Consider the following 17,393-nt stretch of genomic DNA (forward strand, 5'->3'; position numbering starts at 1 on the left):
TCCTCCTCCTGCAGCTCGCACTCCCACACTCAAACCAGATTCTCCGCCTCAAACTTTTCAATAGTCTCAACACTATCATAGCGTGACCATTGTTTGCTGCGGAACACCTCCGAAGCGAGTTCATAGCTGGAAAGACGGGAAATGTAAATGGCTTTTAGGAGCCGTCTGTTTCGGCTGTCTTGAAACAAAGCGGATTCTCCTGATATGTCTTAAAACACTGACACACACAAACACACACGCACTGACATCCCTGAACATCTGTCTCTGATTCTCATCCTGAAACACATGTCATCTCTCGCTATACACACACACACACACACACACACACACACACACACACACACACGTATGTGTGTTTGACAATAAATCTCTAAGCACTGGTCCATTCCAGAGGTAGGAATATTGTTCAGTAAACACATTGCATAACTGGGTGTCAGAGATAAAGCCTTACTATGCGGGCGCTCTGCCCGTGCAGTCACACGCGGTGCACTTCTCCAGCGCTCTGAAAGCATCTCCGTGCCGTTTAAGCTGCAGGAGTGCCTGCGTCGACATGTCCGCTTCTGACTGGCAGAATAAAGTGCAAGGAACAGTCCGAATTTGGGAGTGGTGGCCTGAGGCTGTGAAAGAGCGTGTCTTTGTGTTGGTCTGTGAGGAGAATACGGTTCTATGACACGCAGTCACACGGCCATTCTTCGGCGTTTGTAAATGATGTAAACATCACTTGACACGTTGTTTACCTGGCATAACGTTTCTTCCCCTTTTAGCTCATCGTATTACCACGGCTACTTCTGTTTCGCGCATGTTTTATTGTGCAGGATGTTGCGCTTTCACTGCCTGCCACTGGTGAGTGACCAGCCCTACAGAGGGTAAATCATTTACTGGTCCAGTCTTGCCTAATCTTCATCTCAAGAAAAATCCACCCCAGGTCACCAAAACAACAGGCAGCCAACGCCCTGCAGGGAACAATGGCTGATTGCACCATAGCGTGGGTGTATGTGTGTGTGTTAGCACCATTTATACCATCCCACAGTCGAGCAATGCACTGATATCTCTGCTTATCTAAATGACTGTTAGCTATCGTTTCCTGGTGGCAGAAATGTTCAGAAGCTTTACTGTGCTCCAACTTCTTCTTTCGAAAACAGAGAATTTGATTCCCACCAAGAGTTCCATCCGGCGAGGGGATCAGATGACCTTCGATATAGGCTGGCATTTTTGGATCACATACAAGATAAACAGTTAACAATTAATAAAAAGTTAACTCGTTGATTTTTGATCAGGTAAGCCAGTTAATGGGCTCCTGTTCATATCCAACTATTCTTCCGATAAGACAGGTTGTTAGGCTTTAACTGTAGACATATTAAAAAAAAAAAAAACTCTGCAAAAACCAACCCCATTCACTTGTAGCTTGGGAGCACAATACTAAAAGAAGCAAACACGGAAATCGAGCCAACTCGACTTTTCCACCGCGTTTCAGACCAAATGAAGCTGCCGCACTCCACGGTCTGAGCTTAGCTGACTCCAGACACAAAACAGGCCTGCAGAGTGTCGAGTCCACGGAGCAAGTGTGCAGGACGCTTTAATCCACTACAGCAGGAGGTCTGTGCAGAGGAGCAGGGCAATTAGGCTCAGCAGCTTCTTCACTCCCTTCTTTCTGAGGACTATAAAGCACTCAGTGTTCTAGGTGCACACAGTTTCATCCCTGAACTTACATTTCTTTTTGCCCGTCTCGCCTTTCGACGCTCTCTGGGGTGAGGTAATCTCTCTGCTGACAAATGAACAAGGCGCACTGGGACATCTGACATTTAAATTCTTCCTTGAAGAGAAGTGTTTTTTTTTTTTTCCACTTTCCACTTGGCCTCTTCTTATACAGCGCAACATACTCCCTAAACACACTTGTTTTTGAGGGAATTCATGTTCATTTCTGTGAGATAATTAGCCAATACATAAAGTAGAGGCAGAAGCGGGAGTTTGGGGGGGCAAGATGTGTAAAGTGATTCTTCTGAACTGACAAACAGACAGGTTTCTTTTCACTTTCCAAAAGTCAAATGAATGAAATAGGCCACAGATTGTTGCTCGAGGGCGGCGGTTCAGGCTAGTGGTTGTAATTCAGTAGAAGAAGTAGATGCTCTGACCCCAAACAAACCTTACAGAAGGGAAAAATTCTCTCGGGATAATCTGGGACACAATATAACATCTGTGAAGATGACGGTTCGTGTGAGAGTAATGCTCGAGAAAAAGCAGGCGAGTCGTATCATTTCAATCTTCAGACACGATTCTCAAAGATGTCTCCATCACCTGCGATGCATCACAAGTGTTTAAAAAAAAAAAAAAACTGGCAAGAACCACCTAAAGCAAGCTATAACCCGCCACGTATTAGCTGAGCCTTTTTCAACTCATTCACCTTCTTTTAATCACACTTTCTTTTAATCAAAATGGCAAAGTAAACCCAGCTCTGAATGGGAAAGCATGCGTTACTGTCCACATGTTGATATGGAAACATCGAATAGATAAAGATTAAGTAGTTGTTTGTCTTTCGGGCATTTCATCGTGGGAAGCTCAAAAGTCCTCCGTGCAAAACATTGTAAAAACTACAATTCCTGTTAAAATGAAATGATACCTGCGGCAGCTGCTCTGACATCTATCCCACAAACACAAACAGCAAACACACACCACACTGCGTTTGACAAACTCATGATGGAGAGAAAAAAGAACAACGGCGTGGTCTCACCGTTCTTGCGCTCCTGTAGAGGCAGCAGATTCGGAGCAGGCTGAAGCGACAGGTCCTGAAGCTCATTGGTCACTGCCTCGCTCTGAGGGCTCAGGGCCGAGCCTGGCGTCCCAGCAACTTCCATTGTGCCGGGACTTGGCTCCTCCCCTTTGTGTGAGTCTAATGTTGCCAGGGTGACGGACAGACCTCAAATAAAACAAATAAATAAATAAAAAATAAAAAAGTTCAATGCCTAATGAAAAGATCAGAATACACAGAGGCAAGAAACCAACCACTGAAACGAAACTGGGTTTTAACCTTAAAGGAGCAGATCATAAACCCTTTACATCATTTTTTTTTTTTTTCCTTCTGTAGTGTTTGTGTTTACATTTGGAAGTTGAGAAATAAAGTAACCGATGGAAGTATGTCAGCAAGAGGAAGAATGCATGGCTGTGGGCTCGGGATTAAATCTGCCATCAGTGAAGCATTTGCATGTTTAACAACTGTTGCTGCAGCAGCTGTTTTAGAGAGGCCATTTATAGATTTCTTTGGGTTGACTTGTGTACGACCGCAGTGAGGTTTCCATGCATTTAACCGAACCTGACAATGCACCGTCAGTGCTGAAGGAAAGAAAAAGGGACGAGACGGTTCATAATCCCTGGGTACAATAAAAGATCATCCCGGTTGATTTCGAAGCTGAAATGGTTTTTACTGAAAAACCAATCACTTTTTAGCCACACGTGTGACATTTGATTTCACCTCGGTTACTCGGACAGCTCCCACACAGTAAAGTCTCTAAATACCCTTTATTATCACGTTATTAATATAGTTCTGTTATCACATTGTTATTGGACTTTTTAATGTAGAACACAAATATTTAAAAAAAAACTCAACAGTTGGGAGTTTCTCAAATTTGACTAAGTTGACTACTGCTCTGGTACAAAACTAAATTGTCCCAGTAATCCATGCCGATAACAAGCGAAACCTGACTGCCGTTCAAACACACCTTATGGAAGAGATTATCTTGATCTGCTGGGTGGAGTGAGCCATTAGTTATTTGTCTTTGTGAGACGCTCCGCTGCAACTAGCAGAGGAGGACACTGACATTGATTTGTTTTAAAAAAAAAAAGAAAGAAGATTTAAAGACTGATAGAAGGGGGGAAAAAAAGGAAAAGGTGACAGCAAATAAACAGCAGTCAGAAACTATTGTAATTACCCCTCGAGCTGTCTGACACCCAGCAGCAAAGGACTTCGTGGCTGCATCAGCCCACCTGCCGGCCAATCCTTTTGGGTTCCTCCTAATCTAACTCACCTTCTGCCGAAGGTGCGCTCCACCTTTGTTGCAAAGGCGTGTGTGAATTGTGCATGTTGGGTTGGACCTGGAAAAGACCCGGACAGAATTTGCTGGGTGGATTTAGAGCGGATCCAGACAAGAGTTCGAGACTGACGGTGAAACTCTGATTTCCTACGAAATTTAATCACGGACTGACTTGAAACTAAACAAATGCCCAGCCCAGACGACAAGGTGAGATACAGCTCGTTGTCACGTTGCCAAAACAGCATGTGATCTCTGCCTTAATACAGAATGTCAGTTTGAGATGCATATCTCTTGTCAACAAGATGGGAGAAAAGTATGTGTGGCTTTCTGTTGCTGCAGTTTCTAAAATCGCTCTGATCTGCCAGATCAGATCACACGCCACACATTTAATAAACCTGGCCATTTGGTGGGCTGCAGCATCAGTTACCTCATCAGAACCTTCATAATAACAGATGGCTGCTGTTGAAACATGCTCCTGTGCAATGCGCTGAAGAAAGACACCCACATTCCTCTCAGCACGCCCACACTAGCCTCTCAGAAATGCATGACAATTACAATGGAACACAACAGAGGCACGCATGCCCTGACAGCTTTGCTTCTTCGGATGTGAGACACAGGAAAACCACTAGAACGAAACACATCGGCTCCCAGCTTTCAGGTGGAGGATGTGGCTACAGTCTGACCTGTAAAAACACGGATGGCAAAGCAGGCTCGCTGCTTACCTGAGTTAGAAAACATTGGAGCGTTCTCCCATTTCACCAGGACAGGGTTTTGAGCGGCTCTGTTGAAGAAAATAAGAGCAAAGCATCATCAGTAAATTAAAAACAAAACAAAGCAAAAAAAAAAAAACTGTGATCCCTTCTATCCCTTCTCATGCCAATTTAATGTCTTATTGCTCTCGTGCCACGCCACTGATTGTGGTGGTAAACAACAATATATCTGGACATTGTGTGGCATGAGCAAAATAAAAACCGTTGTCTAGTCAAAGCGGCTAAAAAAAGAACCATGACAGCCGACGGTATGGGCTGGAGGAATTCACGTTTCAGGAGGCCTCTGCACAGATGTCATGGGGCCGCAGCCGACAGCTGTCACTGTCCAAAACACATCTACATGCTAAGCTATTGTTAGCTTGTCTGGGTGGGAGTTCACCTAAACATTATTAGCACACGCTAAAGTCAGGCTGCAATAAAAGCCCTAAACAAACAGCATGTTGTACATGGAAAGCAAGTAACTACTGCAGTTACGAACTAAATGCCAACAGCGGCTCCATCTGAGTTCTACTCGGCTGACTGCAGACAGACACCCCAAGTTAGCTAGCATCCGTTAGCATAGCATGGCAGTCAGACATTACCGCTAACCTAGCTAGATGCTGAGCGCTGCTCTTGACTGTCAACGTTGCGGCTGCCTCTCATTTCACAGTCAATGCAACCCGAAGACTGTCCACTAATTTCATATGTCCGTGCTTACTTATCATGTTCGCCCCTTGTATGTTGTGTCTGAGGATGAACGGCTTTGGCATCACATCGCCACTTCCGAATAACAAAGGAAACTTTAACCGGAAAACCCTCCTCTGCGTGGAACGCAAAGACCCACTTCCTTCACAACATCGTTCCCGCGGGTTAACTACAACTCTGCTGTAACAGGAGACAATACAGCGAGAGCCGGGCCCCAAATGACAGAAACAACGCTATCCACCAGATAGAACATATCAACAATATTGAGGCTGAAGGTTAGATGTTTGCATTTCTTAAAACTAAAGCAACATCTGTCTGCATGGTGTTTGTCTCCCTCTAGTGTCGATCTTTGTGTACTGCTATTTGTAAAAACTTCTGAGCGTTTGTTAAACACTATCCGCGTAGCGAGCACTCGATAATTGTTTCACAATCATGATGTCTCATGTATCTACCCTGTTGACAAATAAGGTTAAGATAGATTTCTTTGAAGTTTTTAAACTAAATGTTTGTGAGGCTGTGAATAAAAGTATATAAATGATTAAAGTTGTGTTGATGCTAAAAACCTGTATTGTACTTGTTTCCTTGTGGAATTGATAAGGGAATCGATTAAGAACCGGATTGATAAGAAGGCTTAAGAGTCAGGGTCCCTTCATCTCCAGAAATATTAGATGACTCAACAGCTGTTGGGTGTATCAGTGATGGGCAGCAAAACACAACTTCTGTCCTAGGAGAAGAGATAGGGAGATGTTGGACTACGGATGGGAGTTTACCTGGACTGGAAATGCAACACTGATGCTGTCTACCAAAAAGGACAGAACAGACCATTCTTCTAAAGGAAACTTGGGTCCTTTAATGCCTGTACCTATCTGTATATCCTTTATACAGTAAGTCTGTGGTGAAGAGTGCAATCACTTTCAGTGATTGGGGTTGCAACATTAGATTCAAATAAACTGAATGAGTAGATGGGAACAGCTGGCTCTGTGCTGGCAACTGCTCTGGAGCCCCTGGAGCTGATTCTCCAAAGAAGAATGCTGCAGGAGCTGCTGAACCTGCACACAAACATCAGACTGTGTTTAGCCAGAGGCTTCTTTAGCTCTGTTGCAACAAAGAAATGGCGGCTGAGTGACGTCACTCGTGCCTGCAGAAGAGCTGAGCACAGGTGGAAGAAGGCCAAGCTTCAGGTGTTCCTTTGACACGTTGAAAGACAGTTGGAGTCATTATCAGATCACTGTCAAAGCTGAGAAGCAAAAATGTTTTTCAGAAATAATATCATCTCACTGTCACAAGCCACATGCTCTCTTCAGCACTATAAACTCCATTCTTAATGTGCCCCAGTCTGTCAGCTTGGAATCCTCGCCTGAAATCTGTGAGAATTTTTCTCCATTTCTTTGTAGACAAAGTTTCTTTAACTAGATGTCTCATTTCACCTCCTTCATATAACCCGTCCTTTTCAGTTTTTTGCTCTGCTGCCTTTAACCAGTTTGAATTTGAGCAAATGAAACGCTCCGGGTTCCCCCAGTGATCCTATACCCCCTCGTGTTTTAAAAGAAGCTTTTACTACCTTAGGACCTTCTGTCCTGGCTATTGTTGATGGCAGTGTTACCACAAGTCTGGTCTGGTTTGGTGTGCTCAGGTTTTTAAGCACGCTTTGGTGCAACCTTTAATTAAAAAAAACAGGTCTTGACCCATCCATTTTTTCAAATTTTTGACCAATCTCCAAACTCCTCCGTTTAAACTGGTTCCTTTAAAGAATCTTGGAGAAAGTTTGTTTCTACACAGTTGATTTTGATTTTTGATTGATTGATTTTTCGGCAGAAATGGTATTCCTGAGGTGTTTCAGTCTGGTTTTAAAAAAAGTTTTAGCTTTTGATGCTGGTAATTATGTTGTTCTTGTGTTTCCAGACCTTACTGCTGCCTTTGACACAGTGGATCATGGCATTCTAATTCCTCGCTTTGAGGACCGTGTCGGGATTAAAGGTGCAGCCTTGGAGTGGTTTCAGTCTTACCTGGCTGACAGAAGTTTTTGTGTAAGCATAAATGATTTTGTGTGTGTCTCTTGGCTGTTGGGTGCCTTGGGGCTCTATTCTTGGACCCCTCCTTTTCTCACTGTACTTGCTGCCCTGGGTTCCATTTTTTGAGAAAATTTGAAATCTAATTTCATTGTTATGCTGACGATTGTCAAATTTACATTCCGCTGAAAAACCATGATTGCGAATCTGTTCAGCCTTTGTCGGATAACTTTAACGACATCAAAGCATGGATGACCCTGAACTTTTCGAGTTTCAGTGATAAAAAAGACTGAGTTCAGATTATTTCACCCAAGTGGCTCTTGTGGCACCCACCATGTGGACCTTAGCGCTTTGACTCCGTATTCGAAACTGCCACCAATCTGTGGGTGAAAATAAATGCCGACCTCAAATTTGATACACAGATCACCTCTATAGTAAAATCCATCTTTTTCTAACTGCGACAAATTGCCAAAATAAAGGACTTTGAAAAGATTATACACGCCTTCATTACCGCTCATCCGGATTACTGTAATGTGCTTTATTTCGGGGTCAGCCAGGCTTCCCTCTGTCGCCTTCATCTTGTCCAAAATGCTGCTGCTTGTCTTTTAACCCAATCACACAGGCGAGAACATATCGCTCCCGTTCTGACTGACCTTCATTGGCCCCCTGTGTGCAACAGAACTGGTTTTAAATGTCTTAATGGCCTCGCTCCCTGTCTCTCAGGCTTGCTCCACCTGTACTCTCCTTCACGGTCTCTAAGAGTCTCTAAGAGAAGAGTCTCAATTAGTCTGGAAAGATAGTTTAATAACGTATGAGAAAGCCCTTTGTAAAGCTAGAACTGCTTATTATTCATGATTGATAGAAGAGAATAAGAATAATCCCAGGTTTCTTTTCAGCACTGTAGCCAGTCTGACAAAGAGTCCGAGCTCTGTTGAGCCAGGTAATCCTTTAACTCTCAGCAGTGATGATTTCATGAGCTTCTTTATAAATAAAATTGCTTCTATTAGAGAAAAGATTGATAGAGTCCTTCCCACTGTTATCAGTGATGTATCATCAAGTACAGCAGCTTTAGAAGTATCTTTAGAACCTGATTTGTATTTAGACGGCTTCTGCCCAGTTGATCTCTCTGAACTAACAACAGCAATAGTCTCTTCTAAACCATCAACTTGTGTTTTAGACCCAATCAGAACCAGACTGTTCAAGGAGGTTTTCCCATTAATTGACACTTCCATATTGGATTTGATCAATCTGTCTTTGTTGACAGGATATGTACCTCAGCCTTTTAAGGTTGCTGTTATTAAACCTTTACTTAAAAAACCTACTCTTGATTCAGAAGTGTTAGCTCATTATAGACCTATATCCAATCTCCCTTTTATGTCTAAAGTTCTTGAAAAAATAGTTGCAGCTCAGCTTTGTGATCATTTACACAGAAATAATCTGTTTGAAGAGTTTCAGTCAGGATTCAGAGTGCATCATAGCACAGAAACTGCACTGCTGAAAGTTACCAATGATCTCCTCTTAGCCTCTGATAGCGGACTTGTGTCTGTGCTTGTCCTGTTGGATCTCAGTGCTGCATTTGATACGGTCGATCACAGTATCTTATTACACAGACTTGAACATGTTATTGGAATTAAAGGAACTGCATTAGGCTGGTTTAAGTCATATTTATCTGATAGATTTCTGTTTGTTCTTGTAAATGAAGAATCTTCCTCACACACCAGAGTAAGTCATGGAGTTCCTCAGGGTTCTGTGCTTGGACCGATTCTTTTCACTTTATACATGCTTCCATTAGGTAATATTATTAGACAGCATGGCATAAATTTCCATTGCTATGCTGATGATACCCAGTTGTACTTATCTATAAAACCAGATGAACCCAATAGGTTGGTCAGACTACAAGCATGTCTTAAAGACATAAAGACCTGGATGACTCAGAACTGTCTGCTGCTAAATTCAGACAAAACTGAAGTCGTTATCTTTGGACCCGAGCGTTTCAGGGAGAAATTTTCTAGCTATATAGTTACTCTAGATGGTATTTCCTTGGCTTCTAGTTCTACAGTGAGGAACCTTGGAGTTATTTTTGACCAGAATTTATCATTTGACTCGCATATAAAACAGGTTTCTAGGACTGCCTTCTTTCACCTTCGTAATATTGTTAAAATCAGGAACATCTTGTCTCAGAGTGATGCAGAAAAACTAGTCCATGCATTTGTTACTTCAAGATTGGACTACTGTAATTCTTTATTATTGGGCTGTCCCACATATTCTCTGAAAAGCCTTCAGTTGATCCAAAATGCTGCAGCCAGACTTTTGATGAGAACTAACAGGAGAGATCATATTTCTCCAGTTTTAGCTTCTCTTCATTGGCTCCCTGTTAAATTCAGAATAGAATTTAAGATCCTTCTCCTCACATATAAAGCTCTTAATGACCGAGCTCTATCATATCTTAAAGATCTCATTATACGATATTTTCCTAACAGAGCACTTCGTTCCCAAACTGCAGGTTTACTTGAGGTTCCCAGAGTTTCTAAAAGTAGAATGGGAGGCAGAGCCTTCAGTTATCAGGCCCCTCTATTGTGGAATAAGCTGCCAGTAAATGTCCGGGAAGCAGACACCCTTTCCACTTTTAAGACCAGGCTTAAAACTTTCCTTTTTTATAAAGCTTATAGTTAGGGATGGCTCAGGTGATCCTGAAACATCCCGTAGTTAAGCTGCTATAGGCCTAGACTGCTGGGGGGCCTTATCTGTCACACCTTTCCTCACTTTACTCTCTTTATGTATAGGTGACATTATTGTGGTCATTAACTCGTGTTACCCTGTTCCAACAGATATCCTTTGAATGGTGTTACAGTGCCCCCCCCCCCCCTTTCTGTCTTCTCAAACCCCAGCTGGTCGAGGCGGATGGCCACCCTTCCTGGTTCTGGTTCTGCCAGAGGTTTCTTCCTGTTCAAAGGGAGTCGTTCCTCTCCACAGTCGCCTCAGGCACGCTCAGGCCGGGAGATTGGACCGAAAAAGAAAAAGTTTTCAGTGGAATCTGTTGGTTTCCTTAGCTAGGAAATTGTTTTTGAATTGGCTCTATATGAACGAATTGGATTATTTTATGAATAATTATGATTACAATGAATTGAATTCCAATTGGCTTCAATTGGACTTTATTATCTAAGTGCCTTGAGATGACATTTGTTGTATTTGGCGCTATATAAATAAAAATTAATTGAACTGAATTAAATTGAATTAAGGTCGGCTCATCAGTTGCTGTCGGCTGTTCCAAAGACGAGGCTGAAGCTCAGAGGGGATCAGGCTTTTTGTTCCTGGCCCCAAAATGATGGAACGGGTTGCCTCTACATGTTAGGCAGGCTTCTTCACTGTGTTCTTTTAAATCCTATCGAAAGACTCATCTTTTCTCTCTGGCGTTCAAAACAGCATTAGTGCCCCGGTAAACATGCGTTGTGCCCCTGTAAATATTCCCATATACGTACTTCTGACTGCTAGACTGCACTGGAAAAAATCTAAATCTTACCAAGTATATTTTTCTCATTGAGCATCTCATTACACTTGATATAAGACACAATTGCAGAACAAGTACCATTTCAGCAAGATATAGGGACTTGTTTTAATACAATACATCTTGAATATCTTGTTAAGTGGAAAAAGTCTTGAAAGCATCTTGTTTTGAGTCATATTTCACATGAAACAAGCTTTTTTTCCCCATTTGAAGAGGTTTTTTAGTTAATTTCAAGATCACTTTTAACTCAAAAGTCCTAAATATCACATTTTCTTTCAAGAAATCTTGACATTTCACTAGTTCCATTGGCAGATTTTTTGCTTATTTCTAGCAAAAAAGTCTTGTATTTGCTGTTTTTTTACTTATTTTTGGAGGGGCATTTTTCCAGTGTGATGTGCCAAGGAAGAATAAAATAGACACCATTTCCCTATTAACCTCCTTTAGCCAATGCTGCATAGGTCTATCAGAGAGTGAAGAGAAGAGGTTGTATTCGCATGGACATAAGGAAATTCTTAGAGAGTCAGAGACAGAGAAGCAACAAGGAGAACTGAGAATGAAGTGGAGGCAGGCGAGAGATTTGTTTTCTCTGTTGTGTCGACGCACACGCCTACCTATAGGCCACTGTAATTTCTTACGCCAAATACACAACGTTTGCATTTAGGCTTAAACAGTGTCTGGTTCCATGGCAGATGAAAAACGCGAGACAATATCCTATTCCGCCTATTATAGCCTATTTACTAAACTATCTTAGGCATTGTAAATGGGTAAAATGTGGGTAGGCTAGTTTAAAAGGCTACTCAATCAGTGGAATAACTTATCAGACCAAGTCAGGTACTCTTAATTTAAGATTTTGACTTTTTATTTTGCAATATTCCATCTTGTAGAAGTATTTAGCGACTGTGTTACAGTAAGATTAAAAAATGTTCAGCACCTGGACTGAAATATTGTTCATTATTTATTTGTTGATCCGTTGGAAATTGCAACATTGTGCATACTGTGTTTTTTTTAGTAATATTGCCTCTTGTAAAAGGCTTACTTGATTATGTTTGATGAGCTACAGAAGGAGGAATTAAGCTAAATGGTTGAACTCAAAAGTGTTTTTATTCGCTTAGAAAGCCTGTAGCTCTGTTAAACCTGTTGAGGTTAATGCAAATTTGAATAAATGTTCTTATACATCCAATAGGCTACAGGCATATTTTCTGTACACAGTAAGGCAGTGTTGGTGGTGATGATCTGGCTGGGGGCCTGTGCCCCTGTACAGGTGTATGCCTAGCAACGTCCCTGCCTGTTTCACTTATTTATCATTTTCATTTATTCTCTTAATGTAGGCTACAGCACTTTGGTCAAGCATTGTTGTTTTTAAATGTGCTTTGGGAATAAATTTGGACTGGATTGAAAGAAAGTTAGAGGAGCTCATTCCTGCCAGCAGCCGTAGCCATATGCAATGGCTGCTTATGATGAATAATTCAGAATTAACTGCTCATGACTATTCTTGACTTCATGTCTAAAAAAAATGTACAACAACATTCTATTCTCTCCTTGGGATTAACAAAGTATTTGTTTCATTTTGTGTGCTGGAAATGAATATTTTGAGTACTGAAAGGGAAAAAAAGAATAGTTTTAATCCTATAACCGAACAATCTCGATCAAAAACCTCCATTTTTCAACAAAACACTTGGATCTCAGGGCCATGCACAACGTTAGTGTGTGATACTGCTATTGCATTGTTCAGTTCAAGTCGATGCATCTCTGAGCCGGCAACGAGCTGCACACCAAGTCTGCATATAAAGAACATCCCACACCACCCAGAATTAGTTGGGCAATCATAAAAGAACATACCCAGAAAGCTAAGATAAAGGTTTTTTTAAATGTTGTTTTGGGAAACTTCAGGGAATTCCTGTAATGTCTAGAGAAATTTCCCTATAAAGCTGCATGTAGGACTTCCAAAGGTTCCATGGAATAATTCTTAGTAAACGTTCCATAAATGCTTCCTGGAGGACTGAAAAAAACCTTCAGAGCAGCTACAAGGAGATTTCTCCGAGGGTTTCCCAAGTAAACTTCCAGGAAACAAACAGAAAGAACCCAGGGAATGTTTACAGTGGCTTAATTGAGTGGTAAAAAAAAGAAACATCTTAGGATGTGGGGAATGCTCCATAAAAGGTCCATAAATTTGTCAACAGCTTAAACTGATGCACAAAACTCAGACTCTGGAGAATCAGTATTTTTTCAAGGCAGTATCAAGTGGATTATTACAGCGAATTTTCAGTTTTGCAACTGATTATAAATCTAATGATAGTGACATCGCTGCAGGCATGGGACAATTACTAAAGTAAGTGGACAATAAGGTACCACATAATCAGCTTAACAGTAAAATCACTAGTCATTATTACAGGTTAAAATGTGTCTTTATATCATTATGGAAGTGTGACAGGGAAAATAAGGTCACAGGTAGGGTGTGAGGTCCTTAAAGATTTCTAAAATGAATTCAGAAGTTTAATTTTCTTTAACATTTTAATTTAATATTTGAATTCAATTATGGTGACTCATGTGAAAACAGTAATTTGATTCTTCTTTCAGCAATAAAAACAAATGAAAATGATATATAATAATCAATTCAGTTAAGATTTTGTTTCAAAATAAAACTGAGCAATTAAAAGTGGGAGGGGCTAATCATTTGCATATGGACTGCTCTTACATCCTATAGTCTGTATGATGTCCGAGCTGATGATGTCATCATGGCATATCTGAGTACGCAACGATTCCATTTTTGAGACAGTTTTTTTTTCTGAGCTATATTGATTTCTAACAGAAGATTTTGACAAATTCTTTGACACTGATTTATTATTATTTATTATATTGATTTATTCCCGTACCATAAACAAACAAGAGAGACCAAAAAAAGAAAGACTAAAGACGACCGCACTACAAAGCCAACTTTCTTTTAACGCAGCAAGACAACAAAAGGTAACTTATCTGCAGAGTTTGGTGATTGATCCTTGTCATGTAATCACATTAACTTAACTTGTAGGAATTTATCTATTAAAAACTCACTTACTTAAACTACCCTTTATATGTTGCTAAATACAGAGTATTAGATCATTTTTGTAGCTTTCTAAAAGGCAAGAAACTAGTTATTTTAGATAGAAAGATCATTATTTAATCATTTTGTTCCTTCCAGTTGTACATATGCATATCTGTATATCAACCTGCAGCACAAAAAATGTGCCCCTCTGTCTTTCTACCATTTTCCAGTCATGTTGCTAAAAAGTTTACGTCTGCTAACTATTAGGTATATAAGGAAAGACCTGTTATCTCCTACAATGAGAGATTAAACTGGATCTTTTGAAGGAGACATCAACAGGGTAGTCGCCTCAGTCCGAAGCTTCCGGCTGATTATCCAGTTGATGATGAATTGGAGTTTAAGCTGACTGAAAGGGCCAGTCAGCCTTGGGTTCCTAATAACATCGAAGGACCCGCTCATTCACGGATAGACGAGCAGAATGAGACAGAGAGAGTAAGCACGCCTACTTTCCTTTACACATAGCTTTTTTTTTTTTTTATAAGGGAAACTCTTCCATAAGCATTTTTATTTTGTGACAAAGCTCTAATCATCTTGTTTGTCTTCCTCCACATATCCAGCAAACTCCAGCTTTCCTGTGAGGAGCGTCTGCTTTTTCATCATCTTGCTTCTTCTTCTCTTCTCTTTCTCTCAGTAAGTTTACTAATCCTTCCTTCTTACAATTGTTTTTATAGCCTGAGTAAAACTCCAGACAACCACTCTTATATCAGTCCCTGGTTCAGAAAGTTACTTTGTAAGCAGAACACACATGTCTGACTTTTATGTGTTTTGTATTTCAGGAGTCACCTCAATGGGGCTGTTTTTTCCCCTTACTCCTATCAAAATGAAACTGTACACAATGAAAGTACCCATGAACAGTAACATTTTTTGTATTACAAGTTTCTTTGAAAATAAATTGTAATATGCAAATTAGCTATACACTAATCGAATATGCCCAAAATACACCCCAATGGGGCTATTTTTTTCCTTTACTCCTATCAAAATGAAACTTTACACAATGAAAGTACCCATGAATAGTAAAAATTTTTTGTATTACAAGTTTCTTTGAAAATAAATTGTAATATGCAAATGAGCTATACACTAATCGAATATGCCCAAAATACATCCAAATAGGCCTAATTTTTTCTTTTACTCCTACCACAATAAAAGTTCACACAATGAAAGTGTACATGAAAAGTAAAACATTTTGTATTAGAGGTTTCTTTGAAAATGAATTTGAATATGCACATGAGCTCCACCCTTATACTAATTTCCACAGGCAGAAACACCATTCATGTATGACAAATACATCGGCCCAATCTTCATCCAATCATCCTACTACCAATGGGTGATGGCAATGCTGCTCTTAGACTGGTCTCTAACCTGAAAACTGCGTGGCTTGGTAGTACCTGCCAGGGGTATAACCCCCGCCGGTATAGTCTTCAGTGTCACGGAGGCACACAAGCCTCCCCACCACAACAAGGTAGCAACAACAGGGGAGGTTTTTTTTTGGTTTTTCTAGATTTTTTTATTTACTTATTTTTTATTAGTTTTTTTCTTATTCATCTGATAAATCAGGCAACTGTGAGTTTGTGCAGCTAGTACCACGACATTCTCCGCAAATGGTAGTGCAAGGGAGTCCATGTCTTCTGCATGTGCATTTCTTTGTGCTGCAGTCTTTCCTGCAACTACAGCGGACTACATCGAGTATCTCTGGTGGTGCCGCAGGCTGATCTGTCATTATTGGCGTAAATCTCCCATCCAAAACATACCACCCCCAGTCTTTTGGGTTCATATGTTCACTTTCCCCTTTCCACTCCATTATCTGGTAAAAGACCCGAAGACTGTGGAACTTTGCAGCTGTTGATGTTGGAGGGAGAGTTTGAGGTTCCACTGGAGACGAGTTCTGAGTGGCTTTCTCACAGAATCGCCTGTATCTCAGCATATCCAGTGATTCGTCTTTTTCGCCCCCATACAGTGATACCAGAACTTTCTCGCCTGCTGCAATAATGATGCCTTTTCCCACATGTTCCTGTGACTGGCTGAACACCTTAGCTTGTTCAAGAAAGCTAGTGTCATTCTTGACTTTTTTCAGTGCCATTCCCTTTCCTATGCCAAAAAGACGAGATGTAGAATCACAGCCTAAAATGGCATGGATAAAGAGGAGATTGTCACACACCTTGGGACCAAGTAACTCCTTCATTTGCTTTATGCACCATATCCGTCTTGTTTGTGTTGCTTTCTTTGGTTCTGGTGCCAGAAACAGCTCCTGTGCATTCAGATCAGCATGATGCAACAAGAGTACTAACAAGTCTGTGTCATCACCTACTAAGACTGTGTCTTTTGTTCTGGCATTGTGTAAAGTTTCATTTTGATAGGAGTAAAGGAAAAAGATAGCCCCATTGGGGTGTATTTTGGGCATATTCGATTAGTGTATAGCTAATTTGCATATTACAATTTATTTTCAAAGAAACTTGTAATATAAAAAATGTTACTGTTCATGGGTACTTTCATTGTGTAAAGTTTCATTTTGATAGGACTAAGGGGAAAAAATAATCCCATTGGGGTGTATTGTTGCTTGGCCCTACTGGCACACATCTCGGATTGATGAAAATTTAACATATTTCCTCAACTGTGATTTCTTAGGACTTTTAGTATGTTGTTCTGGACACCCCATAGAAATTATTTATGCTGAAAAAAAATCTTTTACAATTAGTTCCATTTCCACTTCCACTGTGCACAATGAGCTCCTCAGCTGACATCTGTCTGTTCATCAGGGCCGGTTCTTCCTACAGGCCACTAAGGCGGCTGCCTAGGGCGCCAAATTGCCAGGGGGCGCCCCCCCCCCCCTTTTTTTTGGGGGGGGGGGGGGCTTTTTATGCCTTTCACACGGTGGCCGACACGTGCAAACGAAAATGCCCCAACCCATATTTCGAATGAAAATTTAATATTATATTACATAAAATATGTGCATGGGTGTCGTCATGACGATGCAGTTGCAAGTCACAGCCACACACACTGGAACTAGATCACGCTAACGGTCGTAGAAGGTCAACTAGCGACATGAAAAGGACCAAACTCTCTGGTGCACAGGGGCGAAAACGAAAAAAAGATGAGGAGGAGAAGAAAGCCCAGTATAGAGGTATGTATTTTCATCTCAGACATTAGTTCTAAAGTTGAATCAAAATTGTGTTTTCTGTCACTGTTCATGGTTGACGTTTCATTGTAGAAGCTAGCTATCACTGCATAACGTTACTCCGCTAGCATTAGCTATTTATAGAAAGCTTGTGGGCTATCGATTAGCCTGCTAGCTTAATCCACAAGCTATCTTTCACAGGCAAC

At 40.9% G+C, this 17,393-nt stretch overlaps 1 protein-coding gene across 7 annotated transcripts in view; it reads right to left on the reverse strand.

Annotated features, from left to right (window-relative positions):
* Window positions 1-5,693, reverse strand: part of mrtfab (myocardin related transcription factor Ab) — a 42,524-nt gene extending 36,831 nt beyond the window's left edge. For 2 of the 7 annotated variants that reach the window (XM_075457753.1, XM_075457752.1), the window contains exons 1-3: window positions 5,493-5,692; window positions 4,748-4,806; window positions 2,729-2,914 (exon numbers count right to left, since the gene is read on the reverse strand). In XM_075457753.1, coding sequence (XP_075313868.1) covers window positions 2,729-2,914; window positions 4,748-4,763 — 202 coding nt within the window. In that variant the 5' untranslated portion in view covers window positions 4,764-4,806; window positions 5,493-5,692. Of the gene's footprint in view, window positions 1-2,728; window positions 2,915-3,923; window positions 4,717-4,747; window positions 4,807-5,492 lie in introns of those variants that run through there. The other 5 variants (XM_075457754.1, XM_075457760.1, XM_075457759.1 and 2 more) reach the window with 5 other exon arrangements.
* Between the last annotated feature and the right edge of the window lie 11,700 nt (window positions 5,694-17,393).

The sequence above is a fragment of the Odontesthes bonariensis genome, chromosome 23 (genome assembly GCF_027942865.1).
Source record: "Odontesthes bonariensis isolate fOdoBon6 chromosome 23, fOdoBon6.hap1, whole genome shotgun sequence".
NCBI lineage: Eukaryota > Metazoa > Chordata > Actinopteri > Atheriniformes > Atherinopsidae > Odontesthes > Odontesthes bonariensis.